A 17,525-nucleotide genomic window follows, 5' to 3' on the forward strand; every position below is an offset into this window, starting at 1 on the left:
GGACTATATTATGGAGAAAGATATTGAATATATATAATCATAAACTGTTCAAAGCTACATTTTGTGTTTGTGGTTTGTTTGGGGTTTTTTATAACAAATATTGCATAGTTTTATCAGAACCATATTCACATCTTCTGTTCCAAAGTGTAGCTGTGTTGTGATGATTTTCAGGGCAAATTATTTAGATGTTAAAGGATACATAGTCCATTCAAACAAAACAGAACTCAAGAACTGAGAGGAAAGTATCACTTCAAAATACTGTGGAAAGCTTCACACTAATGACTGTTAGAGTTAAAATTACTGATGAGATGGAACAAGCCACAGCTGCAGCTACTGCAGATTGCTTGGCTAACAAACTATTACAATAAAGAGAGTATTGTCTAAATGAAGCTCATGTTTTATTATCATTTTATATTTGGGTTTATAACCTGGCAAACAAAATTGGCAGTGAACCCAGAGCAACATTACTCTCTCAGACATTCTTAAATACGAGTTTTACTTCTCAATACTCCTCACACATTTATTCGCACTGTCCCAAACCCACATGCATTTCCTAGTGTTCCTAGTGTTCTTTTTCTCACACCTCCAGTGTCCACCCCTCTTCCTATTTCCACTTCAACAATTTGTCTATTCTTCTTCTGCCTTCATTTCTTCCCACCTTGAAAATTGTAGTCCCCTTTTTCCAGGACTCTACGTTCCAGTTCTTCATCCCCCCTTAATGTATCAAAAGCTGGTGCTTCACACACACATAAAAAAAAAATCATGTCCTACTTTAGGCATTTCAGCAACCTTCCTCCATCCTTTTCTGGATCAATTTCAAAATTGTCTTCTTTAAAAAAATGTTGAAACCTACTTCAACACAGGTGTCTCTTTCTCCTCCCCCCATTCTCCTCACTGCTCACTTTGTCTAGTGCTGTCCTCCCCTCAGTTCAGCAATCTCCGTTGAAAAATACTTCCTTTCTACCATAGCTCCCATCTAAAGAGCCTTTCTGTATCTAAAGAGCCTTTCTGTATCATTGGATAGCCATATATTTTCTCCTTTGCCTGTACATACCTCTTAATTTCTCTCCATGGAAACTGGTTTGGGACAGCATTCATGAGGAAGATTAATACAGTATGGCATGCTTAAGCAGTTATTATAGGTCTGTGCTATATTGGAAAAAAACAGAGCATGATCTTGGTAGCACTCGGAATAAATTTGGCAGAAGGATTAAATGGGGGTTTTTGGTCTGGATGCAAAACATGCCCAAAAAGATTTTCCCTTTCCAATTTTTTATCTGTTTTTACTACACTTGAAAATGAAGTGTAGGCACCCATCTTAGCTGCACATCTTTGCATCAGATTTGTTCTAGCAATCAGGTACACGGAACTGTGAAATTGGTGGAATTTCACATTATTATGTTTTCATATTTGTTCTTTTATAGACCCTAGTTTCTTGAATTAAAGGAATACAGGTCATCTAGACCCATTTCTTTTTAGTGGGAACACATGTTATCAGGCATCAAAAATTAGGCAGCTAACTGGACCACTCATCTCAGCAAAACTGATTGGTGGTTAAGGGACATATATAAAATACAGCTGGATTTTTCAACTCAGGCTTCTGTCAAAACCCTTTTAGAGTGCTAAATTTTTCTTTTGCTATTGACCAATATATTTGTTTTTATTTATTTCACTGACTCATAGAGCTAATGCACTTCCTGAAACGTCTCCGAGAACACAGGTGAGACACTACAGGGTATGCTGTCTTAGGCTAGAATTTACTAGGATTAAAACAGATGTGGCATTACTAGGGTCTGCTAAACTTCATGTGATTTATACAGATATAAAGCATAGCTGTTATGATTACAATGATGCTAAAAATGTTGTGGATCATAATATAGTTACACTGGAAAGACTGATTATAACAACCGGGGGAGAATCAAGAAAAAGAAATGGAAATTCTCCTTTAGTCAATCTGAAGGGGTGTCTGCATTTGCAGCTTCTATTACTCTGTTTTATATGGATGAAAGTTTACAAGTTTGCAGGTAGAAAGGCATATTTGATTTCCAAAATAGTTAAATGCTACAAGATTTTTGCTATCAAATTAAAGATATGATTATTCCTAAGAAAGCAAATCATTGACAATTTTAATAATTCGAAGCGAAAAACAAAGAATAACTTTCCCTCTTCTAACTAACTGATTTATCTTCCTAAATTTTCTTCAGTTTGGACAATGTATTAGAATAAGAACATTGCTTTTGTTCCATTTATAGTTAATATCTTATCAAAATAATTTTTAAATTCTTATGCACAAAAGTATGATGCTGAACTACTTTGTTTGAAGATGCTACCTGTGAATTTGGTGCATTTTTTTCCTCTTTTCATTGGCTTTTTTTTTTTGTTTTACATAATATTTCTATTGACCTTAAATTTTACGTTTCTTTCAAAGGTTGGTTAAAAATGATATAAACCTTGGCTTGATCTTCTTATGAAAGTGTTGTTAAAATATTGGCTTATGAACTAATTAAGCCACAATAAAAGATCTGTGTAGCATATTTTATTAAATATTTCCTCACATTAGATATGTATCACATTTGAGTTGCTTATGAGTGTCAAGTGTAAACCCTGCAATCTTTAGTTTAAGTTAATCTTTACCATTTGCCACCACTGAATTTTCCAGCATCATCTAGCTGCTATCTAGTCCCAAGAAGCTTAAGAACTTTTGGTCCCCATATACTTTTTTTCCACTGGTGAGCATGCACAAACCTGCTTAGAATGGAATATAATTGAGAAATCTGGAACTGTAAACCTAGCAATACTGTAAAAGTGAGATATTGCTCCGTCCACCGTTATTTTATTATATAAAGGACCTCCAGGACAGAGGAGTAGGAACACAAATACATATAGAATGATAAATAGACAGTAACCTGTTCCACAGTGACACAACTTTCAACACAAAATCAGCCTTGCCTCACTGTATTTCCCCAAGGGCCAAACTCAGCCAAAGCTCTTGTCATATATCAACCATACCAAGCTTTACACAAAAGAGTCAAATGGGGTAGAGGGAGTGCTATCCTCAATGACTCATTGGCTAGAAAATTCACTTGTTAAATAGAGTATATGTTTGCAGGTCTTCTCTTCATCTTGATTTAAATCAATGTCTTAACTGTTCCAATTGAGTCAAGTTTCTCAGTCAATGGGCTATTGAACATAATGCTCCATCTTTACTCTTCTTCGCTACCATGCCTTTCTTGTTCTTCTGATTTCCAGTTCTTTTGTGTATGTAACAACTAGGCAGTAAAACAAAATTAATTAAGAACATGGGCTTGACTGTACAGCCTCTTGGTTAAGACTCTAACTTCAGATGTGTGAAAGTTAAGTGCTGGTTAATTATGACTGTAAAATTGCTTAATTCAGGTGAAACATCTTCAGAACATGAACTGAAAGGGCTTTGTTTATTGTACTGAATCTGCGGGTGATTCAGATATTCTTTTAGAAGGTGATGGACCCATGCTCATGTCTGTGTTCCAAACCAAGCAGGATAGGGTGGTAAAACTTGATCTCCTTCTTTCCAGATAAACAGTCAAATAATTATGGTGTCAGCTAAAAAGGAGAGATGTTTATCTGTGTTATTACAAGGAAGATCAGGCCTGTCCTAAGATGTCTGTCTGTCTAAAAGGATCCATAGGAATCCTGATTGGACATAAGTGTCTAACTCAGAGCACAGTTACTGCAGAAAGTAACTGACTGTTAGGAAACACAAATAGACAGCAGCGGAAATGATGATGGGATGGGATCTTAAAAAGTAGAAATCTACATGCCTAACTAATTTAGGCATTTTCAGTGTTAAGTGATGGTTTGTTTTGGTTTTTTTTAACCAAAAAATGTAGTTAGGTATCTAAGTCCACCTTCTGGTGATTCCTGGAACATCTAATCAGAGACAGAAATTTCCTTGAGAGCAGATCAGCTACATTTAGGCACTAGTGTCAACACCCATTTGCTAATATTGCCTTCTAACTCAGAAATTCACTGAACATTTGGGAACATTTACAGGGCCTACAATGATTTTGATAACAGAACTTAATAATTTTGAAAATTTGCCTTATGCATCTGAGTGTTTTACTAGACCAGGATGAAGTGATGAACATTGTTGGACATGGCCCTGCCATTACAAGTTTTGTGGGCTCAAATGCAGGTTTATACACATATTCTTAGATGCCTTTACCCCTACGCAGTGCAGGAACAATTAGTGAAATTCTGAAAATTAAGCCTCTACATCCTATCATTCAGAACAGTCAGAGTTAATATCGAAATCCATCAGCAACCAGTTATTAAAATTATGTAAGATCACACACAGTTTCCAAACTGCTCTCATAAAGAAAGCAAGGTAAATATTAGATAGGTTATATAGATTGGGTTTCATTTCATGACATGTATCTCAATTGTATGCAAAATATGGGATAGTGGAACACATTACAGAACCAGCTAGTTTTGACTGAAGAAATACATACACCCGTTTCAAGTTTCTTTCTGTTGTAGGACTTAATTTTCACATGAGCTATTTAAGTGGGAATGACTGCATTAAAAAAAAACTTCTCCAGCTACACATCCCTTAACAGAAGAAAGAAAAATACATTAAAAGACCTCTCTTTAGCGCCAACAACTGAAACGTGGCGTACTTGCGCACAGGCATCTCCAATGCTCTGCTCTGCCCATAAGCCACCAAGTACTGAAATCAGCAGAACCCAGCCTTTCAAAGGTTTTAGAAAGAGCAAACCTTGACAGTTTCAGTCCTTGCTTGTTCAGAAGACAGAAGCTTGTTCAAAATGGCAGAGAGACAAGAAATGGTGCAACATCCACATATATGCCCTCAATCACAGCATATCTGGCCATCTAGGACCCGTGCAGAGCACCAGCAGGCTTTATCACTGACTTGCCAGCTGTACTTTGCAATTATCTCTGGGGAGCCAGCAAGGTAGGTGAGGGAGCAAGACTGAGCCCTGGAGAGATGAAGGTCAGAAAATATGAGAGCCTGGGATACAGAGCGATAGGCTGAGGAAGTGGCTGAGGAAGAGGTTTTTAATTTTTAATTTTTCCATTCCAAACCAGTTTGGCTTACAACTAAGACACAAGGATCCATGGAACACTCATATGTAACAAACTCTCAAAAATGTTTTTAGAACATTTCCCCCTGATTCATGTGGAATACAGAGAACACAAGATGGGATGAGAGATAGCAAAAGTTTCACCAGTATGACACAGGGAAGATCTGTATATTTACCTCTTCATTTTAGCATACTTAATACACTTGTCCCACACTTGTTCTGCTGCCAGCTCATCACTGTGAAGCATGTATTCCATAACATGGCAAGCTGCAGTCTCACGGTGTCTGTGGTGTTGACACATCTTTAACTACTAAGACATTAGACCCTCTGATTTGATAAAGTCTTGCCACCAGTATTGTAAAAATTAAAGGGAAAACATTAACATCTGCATCTACAGAAAGAGAGATTTACATAAGCAGAATCTCCAGTACCCAGACAGTGCAAAGAGCAAAACACAAGGGATATCAGCATGTGGGTATGACTTACTGAGAGATTATTAGGTGTATCTGGGTAAGAGCTATACCTTGGGAAAGGGGGAGATGTATTTATACATAGTGTATTATTTATGCCCATTACTTCTAATTGCCTAACTAGTTCTCTTTCCTCTCACGTATACTTTAGTACCCACCAACCAAAGAAAGATGTCTACAGCTAAATATCTGCCAATTATTATGGACTTTTGCTTAATATTCTATTGTTCCACTGACAGCACAGTTTTTAATATATCATTTTATACTATCCTGTATATCATCATTTTCCTGCCTCCCTTAGGGCTCTGGCTGTAATAGTTCTTATTTATTTCCACAAGCTAACATATATGCAAAAGATCTTGTAGTCATGATGTTGCCCCCACCACCCTCACCTCTTCCCATCTTTGTTTTTGTTATCCCTTTTTGTCTGTTTTTAAAGTTACAGTATAAAGAAATCTGAACATGTGTGTAGACAAAAACCAGGGTCAAACACACAGCTTCTCTCCTCTTCAGCAGCGTTACACTGCAGCCTTTTATTGTGCCCTGTAGGTTTGGGTTTTCAGCTAATAAACTTGAAAACAGATCATAAGGGAAATAAAGGAAAACTCTCTTGCTACACCAATGGGTAAGGCAGGACTTTAACAGCCTGTGTAACAGATCACCTCACGAAATCTGCTCAGCACCTTCTAAGAGAGTGTCTGGAGCACTGACTCAGGGTTGGCAGTGCTGCAGTCTGGTTAGTTGCATCAAATGCTCTTTCTTACTGAGTTCTTGTTCTGCCAAATGCTTTTTTTGAGGAGAATCTGCAGCAGTATAAGCTGGAGGTGCTTGCAACTGCATCACTGTGTCTGAAACAGAACACACATCTTTAGGATCCTAGTTTTCAAACTTTCAGCAGTGCATTTCTATAAATATATTTTGGCTGTGTTTTTTTTAAAGTGGGCTCTTTGGATCCAATTTCCTGACGTTCCCTGGTTGACAGGTAGAAAAATATACATTTTTTTTTCCTTCAGATTTTAATAACAATGAAAAAGTGCACAAGCTTCGTGGTCAAGACAGGACAGTGGGTACAAAAATAGTTATCTTAAGGCAAAATTTACTGTCAGGGAAAATGGAACATTCCTTCTGAACTCACGAACTGGTAGTGCATGTGCAGGTTGGTTGTAGATGGTTGCTACAATAAGGCTTCTTTCATACAGGTGTGTTTATGCCCCAGGCTTGCTGGCCACAGTCCATTCCATTTACAGAAGCTGAATTAAACAATAACTACCGCATTGCAAAAAGAAGAAGGAAAAAAAAGGTGAGCGTCAAAGGAGATGCCTGAGAGCTTTGTTAGGGCCAAGAAAAACCCTGTTGCAGTTGTCAGAGCTTGTTGATGTTGCAGAGAATGGCACTTTTTTTTTCTGCTGGATTTTGTGGTTCTGCCTTAGGAAAGAAAGTAAAATAGAACAGAAGAACAAAGTCCTACTCTATAAATCAGCAGCTGCTCCTTGCCAGATCAAAGGAGTGACATTTTTGCTCCTGGACTACTTGTCCACTTTAGGTGCTTGACAGACAGCTAACAGCTGGCCTGTTACATAGTATAGGAGAGTTGGGCTACATCTTCTTCAGAGTAGATGACAAGCTAATCAGAGATCCCCATAGCACAGGACATGTGAGTGCACCTTGATCTCTTCAAACATACCCACTACATAATTGCTAAACACCTTTATGCATTTTTGGCAAGTTGCTACTTAGGTAGTTTCCACTGAAAAGTAAAAGGAGAATTAGTGCCTTAATCTTATTTGGTCAGGGAAGTTAAACAGATGTTAAACTTGTTGACAACTCTCCTTTTCAGACAATTTAGAATTGATTTTAAAAAATTAGTATGTTAAATACTGGTAAGTTAAAAATAGGTGTAAAATACTTGAATGTGGTATTATTCAGAAACTACACTTTGTTTGGTTTTTTTTTAAAGTTACCTAAAATGAGGTCCCTCAACTCCTGATTGCATTTTCAACACTGTTGGACCCTAATTAGTTTTGAAAATGTTTTCCTAGGAGTTTAAGATGACAAATTTACACATCTTTAAATGCATGAGTTATTTAAGATTTTAGAGGAGATTTGTTGTCTACCTTTAACATGAATTTCTAAGTGCTAGCAAATCCAAGTGCATGCCAAATTAGCTAAAATTGTATTTAGCGTCTCCACAAGATGTATGTATACAAACTTGGAATTTTAATGTCAGTAGTAAAAATTTCAAAGTGATTCAGTTTCTAGTTGATTCCCATCTGCAATAAATCAAGTACAGGATGAGGTTAAATACTATGGCTTGTGTCTATTGACTTTACATTTTATCTGTAAGATATGAATAGCTAAGGAAGTATGTCTGTTTGTCTCCTCCCTTCCTTTCAAGTATCTTTAAAAGATCATTTTTACGGTGCGTGGTAAAACAAAAAAAAAAAAAAAAAAAACATATATGAACAACCTGATGGCACTGTCAAAAGAGGAACAGCCACTTCTGCTGTGTGTTCTGTGGTTTCACGTGGCATGCACCAAAAGGCGCTTGTTTCTCACCAGGAACCAAGGGGGAATAAGGGATGATACTTTTCCACTTAGGCTGAGGTTTGCTGGGAGCTCGTGAGGAAAACTCTGCCCGGCCGCGGCAGTGCCGTGTGTGGAGCGGCACTCCTCCGGCAGACGCCCCGCCACGCCGGGGCTCGCACCGAGCAAAGGCGGGCCGGGCCACGGCGCTGCCCGGCTCCGCGGGGGGAGCGGCACCCCCGGTCCGGCAGCGGTGCTCTGGCCCCACCTCATGGCGCCCTGCTGCACAGCGGGAGGCCTCCCCTGGGGCCACCCAGGCCGGACCTCGAGGCCGGCCCAGTTGTGCGGCCGGGAGCGATGGCTCTTTCCTGGCCGGCGCTGCTGGAACGGCTGGACGCGGGCCTGGCGCGGGGCCGTGAAGGCCGCGGAGCACGGGCCGGCGGGGCGGCCCCGGTGGCTGCGGGGCCCCAGGTTCGTGGGGAGCACGGAGGAGCTCCAGCTACGGCTGGGGCCTTTCCTTCCCTGCCGGAGAAGCCCCTGCGCACAAGCCCGTGCCCCGGGGCGAGGGCTGGGCGGCTCCCGCGGTTTGTGCTGCGGTGCCGGTGCTCCCCGTGACAGCCACCAGGGCCTTCCTCGGCAGAGCCAAATGGTTTCTCCGCGCTCGCAAGGAGTAATCTGGTAACCGAGAGTTACACGTTTAACGAGGCTGATTTTCCTCTGAGGTGAATAGTTGCCCGTCTTGCCAATTCTTATGATTTTATCACAAGGCTCAAGTTATTTCATGTTAACTCGAGGTCCCAGCTCCAGGAGACAATGGTTATGTGAGAATCTTTTCAAATAAGTTTCTAGATTGTGTGGCTGAGAAGAGCATTTTAAAAATGTGGCGCAATGACTGAAAAACTTGCAAAGTAAACATTGGGAAGAGCACTGTTTAAATTTCTGATTTTTTTAGGACAGTCTCACAGTTACAGGACGAGCGAAATCATGATTTCCAACAATTGGCAGCTCCAAATAGCACGACGTATTTTTAGGAGGTCCAACATAAACATAGAAGATGCGGCAGAAGTCTTTGGGATGGTTAGCACCTACCTCGGGCACCCAGCTAAGTTGTTCTCTGTCATCTTCTGAAGTCTTCACCAAACATGGATGCTGACTTAGGTCCTTTGAATCACACCTTTAACAGATGTGAGATGTCTGAATAAGCTTTAGAAAGTTGGTGTAAACAGCCCTTAACCCCCCTTCTCTAACAAGGCTGTCCAAAACTAGGTGAAGCTTTGCCAGGGAATAAACCTGCCTGTCCCTCCCGCTTCCTCTCAAAAGCAATCGTGTAACTGACTCCATTTCTCAATATTCATGACTTAGGGAAGCCTTATTTAGATGGCTCATTTCCAGGTGACTAACTCAGCTTTTTTTAAATTTCCTATAAGGAATGCTGCAAATATGAGTTGGTAACCAGGTGTGGCATAGATTCAGTGAAGCATAAACTAGGGCTTTTTCAACTATTTTTGTACATACACATACTGAAGGATGCCTAAACCTAATTCTGTCAGTTAAGAATACATAGTGGAGGAAGAAATTAAATAAACTAAGATAAATAGATTTTACTTGCTTGGATAAAAGTTTAGGTGATAGGCAAAGAGTGCTGTAAAGGCAGGGGGGTGGATATTGATAAAAGTGTTTCTGCAAATTAGTCTTTTCTAATGCATTCTTTCAGACTGCTCTGAGCAGCTCACGACTTTTAAAGTTATTTTTTCTGCCTGGGAAAGAAGTAATTTTCTGGGTTGCTTAGGAAAACATTTTTTGTGACTCTTTCATTGGTTATTTTCCCTTCAAAATTAGGGCATTCTTGGGCAACAAGGGATCAGTGTAGCATATGCACTTGAGCTAAACACTGACATGTTCATAGTCCAAATACTGAAACATCATTTAGGCAAGGATTTATTTCCCCATCCAAGGTGAAAACATTTGGATTATTTTTTAGCATGCATTCTTAGACTCTTACTCAGCAAAAACATTGAAGCAGGTGCTTAGACCCCATTTATTCTTCAAGCTCAGCTCCCGTTTATGTAGGTTTAATAAGAGTTGAGCTCATCCACATTTGGCAGGTTGTTGAAAAATCTTGCGAGACTGTTCCCCTGGGCACCTAAAAATTTTTTTAATTTTTTTTTGTTCAGATGACAGAAAGCAAACAATTCTAACCCCAAATTAATGTTGCTATTGTCGTTACTTGTATTTTTATTATTTCTATGACTAAGTCTGTAAAAATGTTCATTCAGTACTTCTGTCCTTTTCAAGTCTAAGACCAGAAATGTCTTGGGCTAAAATTGAGTCAAAACTTTCCTTGTCATTAATCCTTTTAAGGAACTGATTGTGAATTCATCTCACAAATTTGTTTATTTCTCTGGTTTTCACATAAAGAATTGAGAACCGATTTATGCAGTGGCTGGTTTGTTAAATAAATTCAATATTTTAGCACCTCGTTTTCTGGGATAGATATTTTAAGTGGAAATCCAGATTGAAGACTGACACTGAAGTTTTGAGTTGTACGTGGTGGCTCCACATTGTTCCTCAGTTTCTCATGGGGAGCAGTCTACACTGCTGGGGCGGGACTGGCTCAGTTTGGCACCAGTTCATCTCGCAGAAGATATTAGACATACAGACAAGTGACGGGAGTTAAATATCACTCTCTGCTTGAGTTCAGATTAGGCCCCAAGTTGGGAACGAATTATAGTTCCCTAAGCATTCATGCACTTCATCCTCCTGAAACAAGACCTGTTGTGACCCTACATACTTAAAGTGAATTTTCCATGATAGCCATAAAGCAAAGCTGGAGATGTTTCTAATTCTGATTGCCAATCAGTACAGTCACTAACAGTTCATTTCAAGAACTAATCTTAGGCAGATTCAGTTACGGTGTGGTCCCAGTGTTTCAAAATATTATGTACAGTATGTGTAAAAAAGACAATGGAAACAACAACAAAATTATTTTTGAGTGTGCCAGATTTGAAAAAGCAGATTAAGAGATCACTATTTGCTATTTATTCTCTTTACACTTTGCAGAAATATCTCTGATTTTATCTGAACATTATTTAAGAATAAAATGTATTATGCAAATTTGAGTTTAATGTCATTTGATATGACTTGAGATAAAATATGATAAATATATAAAGAAGATTAATTGCAGGGCTTCCTATGAAGTACAGAATGCATATTTATTTTGGACAAAGAAAACCAAGTCTCTATTTGAAGAGATGTGATTAAATGCATATATTTTGATTATATTGTCATGCTAATTATCAGTGGTAGGAACCAATTAGGACTAGTGCTACCAAATCACCAGACTACATTGCATATTCACTAGTGCACCTTTTCTGCTCTACTGGGTTTTTCTGTAAGCAGGTAAAAGTGAAATTACTTCCTTTAAAAGTCTATATAAAAGTGCATTTTGAGACAGGTCTTGTTCATTTGTGCTCTTATAAACTGTCCCACAAAAGTTACCAGAACTACTTGTGTGAGAAAGACAGACTCTTGCTATAGGAAATAGATGTGCTTTAGCTAGCAATTAAAGAAAAAAATACAAGATGCAAAAAACCTTTCTATTCAAATGGCTATTGATCGAATACGCAAGGTTGGTAATCTGTCATTTGCAAAATGCTGGGAGTGAGTTTTTTATTGAGCTTGCTGTGTCAATGACATGTATTTCTAAACGTTACACACCTCATTTATCATTCTGGAATGAGGACCAAGTACCATATGAATGTAGAGTTTGTGAAGGTATTGCCTCGCACCCTGGAGGCTGATGACCCATCTTTATCTACACAGCAGGTAAGGCACAAACAGTGGCAATGTGAGCTCTCTTTGCAGTCCCCTGCCAGTGTGCTGACTGTTAAGCTGGGGGAACAAAGGAAAGATAGCATATGGATAGCAGATTGTAGGAGTGCTGAAAGAGGACTGAGGAAATCTATGTTGGGTGTGTGGCTCTGCCAAAGATCTCTTGTATGACTTTGGCCTTGTCACTTAATCTCCTTCTGTCTCTGTTCCCCTCTGCAAACAGGGAGAAGGCGTCTCTCCTCTCCCCCAGGCTTTGCCTGGAAATCTGTTCAGACTCTGAGTTCTCTTGGACAGTGTGGTTGTGAAGCATGGGGTGGAGTGAGACTGAGCTTCATTGGGTCCTCTAACTGCTGCTATCATCCAAATAATAGGAATTACTATTAACAGCAGAGTAACAAAGAAATCCATGTCTTTTTGATAGATTTTACTCATCTTTTCAGGCCATTCAATCTTTGGCCTCTGGGTGAAGGGTATGAGCAAGGTAAGCAATTAGTGTCAGGAGCAGAGCTGTGAATTCTGCTTTTATACGGTTCCAAATAATGCTGCAAACAGTGGCATTGGTGTTCTCTTTTTTCACCTGTCTCTTAATGTCTTTTGAAGACATTTGTGCCAAAACAACATCAGAGTGTTTCTGCAACACAAACTGAAGTGCTGTGCAAAAGGCTGTATTTTGTTTTACTTTGGCCCTGGATATGGCTCTCCGAGGGATTCAAAAACAGTCCTCAAAAAATGTAAAGGCTAGGGCAGGGACTCTGTTATCTACATCTCTGTTATGCACTGTGCATATTTATGGAGCAATATAAGGAATAAATAAAAATGTACAAACACTGCATTCTGTGTCCTCGTCTACCAATTGTGCTGATGCATTACATGATGTAGCTACTGCTAGTGAAACTAGGATTCGATTTTTAGCTTCACCTGAAATGTATGTTTTGCACCTGCAATCTTGCAAATATAAATAATTCCATGTGTCATTTTTCCGACATACCCACTGGTGGGTATAACTGATGCTGTTTATGGACAAGATTTTTCAGAGGAGCCATAGAAATGGAATTCCAAAATTACCTGGATGCCTAAAGCCTGTGCTCTTATATCTTTCCAAGTATACATCAGTGTATCTTCTCTCTAGATGAAGTGTTGATGGTCTAGAGGACACTGCTTGCACCTGCTGTTATGCAGATGTGCAAAAGAAAAATGGAGAAATAATGAAATCAGAAATCAAACCCAAGGGCTCTTTTTCACAAGTTTTAACTGGACAAATGGTATCACTTTTATTGCCTTTTTTTTTTTTTTTTGGTAGGAAAACAAATATGGAGGACTCACTTTTTGGGGCTTGATCTCCCATGGCCAAAACAACTAGTGAATGGCTTCTAGGTAGAGTTTGCAGTGAAAGACTGCTTTTATTTGCATCGGCAGGATGAAATAAGGCCACGCTCTTCTGGGAGTGAATGGCTGGGCAAGATGGGGTTTTCAACAGCTATCCCAAAGGCTTAGTCTTTGGAGACTGTCGAATGTGTAAGGCTGGAGCAGAGTATCCCAGTCTCCATGCTCAGAGGTAAAGCAGATGTCACCTGAAACCCTTAAGGATGTAGAATTTTCTTAATGCTCTGCCGTGTTGTGCGAGCCCATTGAAAGAACACTTCAGATGGCACCCATTTCTTACTAATGTAAACTTTCTAAGGAGTATCCAAAGATATGACCTCTGGGTGAACCTTTAACCTTCCCCTTAATTATTTGTTTGAAGACAGTGTGGAGTTCTCCTGCTGAGAGCCAAGGCCCATAATGCTTCGCAGCCCTGTGAGCAGGGGTGTGTGTGCAGGGAAATGGAGAGGGACATAAATAAGGGGACCACCAGATGTAAATAATAAAAGTGGTTGGGGTTTAAATAAAAAAAATGAAAGAGCAATTTGGTTTTCCTGAAGAGTGGCCTGGTTGAAGAAAAGGGGTTAGTAAGATGGAAAGTGTGTGCGTCTGTGGGGGGGTGTTTCTGTGATTTTTTACAGGCACAAATAAGTGTTCATTCCATTCTTTAAAACCTTGCCATCTGTATACACCATTAGAAGCTCATAGGAGAAGAGAAAACAGTCTTATCAGGCTTTCCTGTTAATCTCTATTGGCCTTAACTTTAGCTGATAAAAGGCGTGCTGGATGGAGGAGGTTCAGGTCAGGCTCCATTTGGTCAGCGCAGCAGCATTACTGGAAAGCAACTTAGCAAATAAGTCCTATCAGGGACCTTTGTCTCTGAGGACGGAAACACACTTCAAAATCACAGCACTGGGGTAGGAGATGCCTTCACTGTGCCACAGTCAGAAGGGAATAAACAAGTATATTGATTGTGCCTGAGTTTTTATTTTAATACTTGAAATCATGACTAATTCTGAGGCAGGATGACATTTCTGACAACTGAATGATACTTTTCCTAAAGAATAAAGAATGTCTTTTGGATGTAAACAGAGAGATGCAAAAGAACCCTTTAGTGTTACTTGTAGCATTTATGCATCTGTCTGATGAAATTTCCATGACTGTGATTACAGAAGATGCAATCGAAGGTGTGCCACCACCCTTTGTTATCTGCGAAGGAATTTATCCAGAGGGTGGGAGGGAGTGAGGGAAGCACGACAAAAAGCCTTGCAGAGTTGATGCTATATAAAGGCTAGCAATTTACTAAATGAGCAGATGAACTTAGTTTTCAGTTAACTGACTCAAAGACTTTGCTAGGCGTTGGATCAGGCCCAATGGCAATTATTGGAGGCTGTTTTGGATGATGGGCATGTTAGTATTTCTGAAGAGGATTAAACGCTAGTATTCGACTTCATTAGCACTCCTTAAGGGTCACCAGGCGAAAGCCTGAGCTGTGAAATAGCACACAAAACCTGCGCGAAGGCTCCAAAGTGTTCTCAAACACAAAGAGAAGGGACAAAAACAAGTGTGGCTCCCGAGTGATAGAAAATTGCCGTTTTCAAAGATATTCTGTGAATAGGCAAGTTTTAAAATTATTTTAGGGAAATTAATTTAGCTTAGCTTGTGTTGATGTGGATTGCTGCACATTAAGCTAATAAGAAATATGCAAGCACTTATTTTTGGATTACTAGCAAAATTAAATCCAGGATCCACAGCCAACTAACTGCCAGTGCTCAAAAGCCTCGGCAACCACCCCAGTTCGAGATTAAAAAAAAAAAAGGTTATTTTGGGCCTAATATTAACCACATGTACCTGTGGCTGGGGGTTTCTAACGAGTTGAAAGGTGCCTGAGTTGAGGGCAGGCGGGCGGTCGCCTTGCACGGGGTGTCCCCGCTTGGACACAGAGGTGGCCCCCAGCTGGCACTGACCTCCAAACGACCCTCGCCTTTACAGGCTCCAACTACAGGAGTTGTAGAAGAGCAGAAGTCTTTCTGGGCCGGCACTTATTGCTGCTGCGCTGGTGATAAAACTTCAGACAGCCTAATTGATGGCTTTGCTGACCTAACGATACCTTGTGAAAGCACGGAGTGGCAAAGCCTGGTCCTCATTTATGGCCAGCTGCAAGGGGAGCTGGGTCCCTAACATGGAAAGGGGAAAAGAAAGTCTCCCAGCCTGTGAACTTTAACCAGGATCTGAGCCACTTAAAAGAAGTTAAAGAAACAATTGTCTTTTAACACAAGTTTTCGGTCGCATTTATTTGTTCAAAGCCTTCTGGCAAATCCAGCTTTAAACTGGCTAGTAAGATAAGCGTGTTACCCGTTACAATTTCTGAGCACTTAGAGGAAAATCCTTTAAAGTGAAATTATACTCTTTTAAAAAAGCAACGTGAAGCAAAACACATTTCCACAGCACGCTAAAATCCTGTCAGTTTTAAAGCAGAGGTGTTCTCAAAACAGAGAAGCAAGCTGATGAAAGGACTTCTATTCTTTGTATTCTGTTGCAGGTTTATTAATGCCAGAAGAAGAATAGTACAGCCTATGATTGACCAGTCAAATCGAGCAGGCAAGTTCCAAGTAGTATCTGTATTCAAGTCCCACAGGCGCAAATCCTCATCAAGTTATTCTTCAGGAGTCCCATCACCTGGTAAATAAATGCTCCAACCAGGCATTCTGGGAGATTATTTTTTTTTCTTATGTCCCCAGAATTCCTCTGTAGGAAGCAACTTCGCTAATTGGTGCTAATTGGAGATTTCCCACCCTGACTCTACTGAAACTGCTTTTTATTTTCTCTCTGAATTGGTAATTGGGTACAAGTAGTAGTGCCACAAGCAGTTTGTTTGACTGTGAGCTCTTGAATTACTCATTGCTTGTCTGCATCCAATCAGCAGGACAATCTCATTTTCTTGCTACCCACAACTCCTTGGTGTATGCATTGCTTTCACTTCTGGAAGGCGAGCTGTAAAACTCATTGTATCCATTCATTTGCTTTGACTATTCACAATATGCTTCTAATGTGACATGGTACCATACTGCCAGAAAATATTAAAAGATTATTACTTTTGTTTAAGAATGTACCAGATATGCTCCCAGTGAAACACATGATTTTTTTAACAATACCTTTTCTACATTTCTATTAAAGCGTTTGGAATATGTAACACTTTACACAAGAACTGGTACCATGTTAATCATTCCACTTTCTAATATGCATTTCCTCAGCATACTAGGGAGTTGTGGTTTCCTAACATGAGGTTATGGGATAAAACTGTTCTCCATGTGGTGATGACTGTTGTCACTAACAGGGGCTTTAACTTGATGGTGATTTCGCCTGCTGCTTCGCTTTAAAGGTTTTTGAAAAAGTTATTAAACCTTTGGGAAACTCTTCCCATGTAGCATTAAATTTCTTTTTCATTAACAGGTGTAAAAGGAAAACACTAACTCAACTAACCATGCAAAACATTAAGCCAAATGCAGTGTATACGTAAATAGGAAAAGCCATGTCCAGAATTTCCCAACTCTTTCTAGAGTAGGTGAGAGTAGTTTTATAAAGTTTTATTAAGTTTCGTCGTAAATACCCTATGTCACAAATGCCAGATTCACAACTTTGTGTAATTAGAGAGGAACAGAATAGGTACTTACTTCGTTAAGAAAAAACACATAGCACTTCAACGGGCTTCCACTGTTTTGCATTAAAGGTAAGTAGAGAAACAGATCCTGAGCAAGTGAACTGACTTGACAAACTTGTTTATTGGGCCCCCTATAGCATTTTTATTCTATAGTCCTGGTAACATAATCAGCTCATAAAAAGCACAACCTGAGTTTAAAGTGACAGCCAAGATATTGTATATAGCGTTTCAGTGCTGAAGCTGGAACAATTGCTGATTGTTTGGTATGTCTTCTCTTCTTTCTCCTCTGTGTCCACGATTGACTACAATCAGGTTTTCTTCTTGATCCTTCAGTGAGCCAAGGAGCAGCATATAGTCCAGAGGGTCAGCCGATGGGAAGCTTTGTATTGGATGGTCAGCAGCACATGGGAATCCGGCCTGCAGGTAGAATCTTTGTGTCCTTCTCTGCACTGCAGCTGTGCAGCTGCAGCCTCCTCTCCCCCATTGCTCTTCACCAACCTCACGTCTTCACAACTCCCTTCATCGTAAGGACTCACATTTGCCTGCCTTGCTTCTTTCTTTTGCACTTGGGGTGTGGTCGGGGGAAGGGTGGCG

At 39.9% G+C, this 17,525-nt stretch overlaps 1 protein-coding gene across 8 annotated transcripts in view; it reads left to right on the top strand.

Moving 5' to 3' along the window:
* Positions 1 to 17,525, top strand: part of MEIS2 (Meis homeobox 2) — a 172,879-nt gene that overhangs the window by 150,957 nt on the left and 4,397 nt on the right. For 2 of the 8 annotated variants that reach the window (XM_042047494.1, XM_042047495.1), the window contains exons 10-11: positions 15,813 to 15,952; positions 17,244 to 17,354. In XM_042047494.1, coding sequence (XP_041903428.1) covers positions 15,813 to 15,952; positions 17,244 to 17,354 — 251 coding nt within the window. Of the gene's footprint in view, positions 1 to 6,753; positions 6,847 to 15,812; positions 15,953 to 17,243; positions 17,355 to 17,525 lie in introns of those variants that run through there. The other 6 variants (XM_042047497.1, XM_042047498.1, XM_042047499.1 and 3 more) reach the window with 4 other exon arrangements.

This window comes from Corvus kubaryi, unplaced genomic scaffold, assembly GCF_017639235.1.
Source record: "Corvus kubaryi isolate FWS band 111438036 unplaced genomic scaffold, C.kubaryi_AGA036_p1.0 66, whole genome shotgun sequence".
NCBI lineage: Eukaryota > Metazoa > Chordata > Aves > Passeriformes > Corvidae > Corvus > Corvus kubaryi.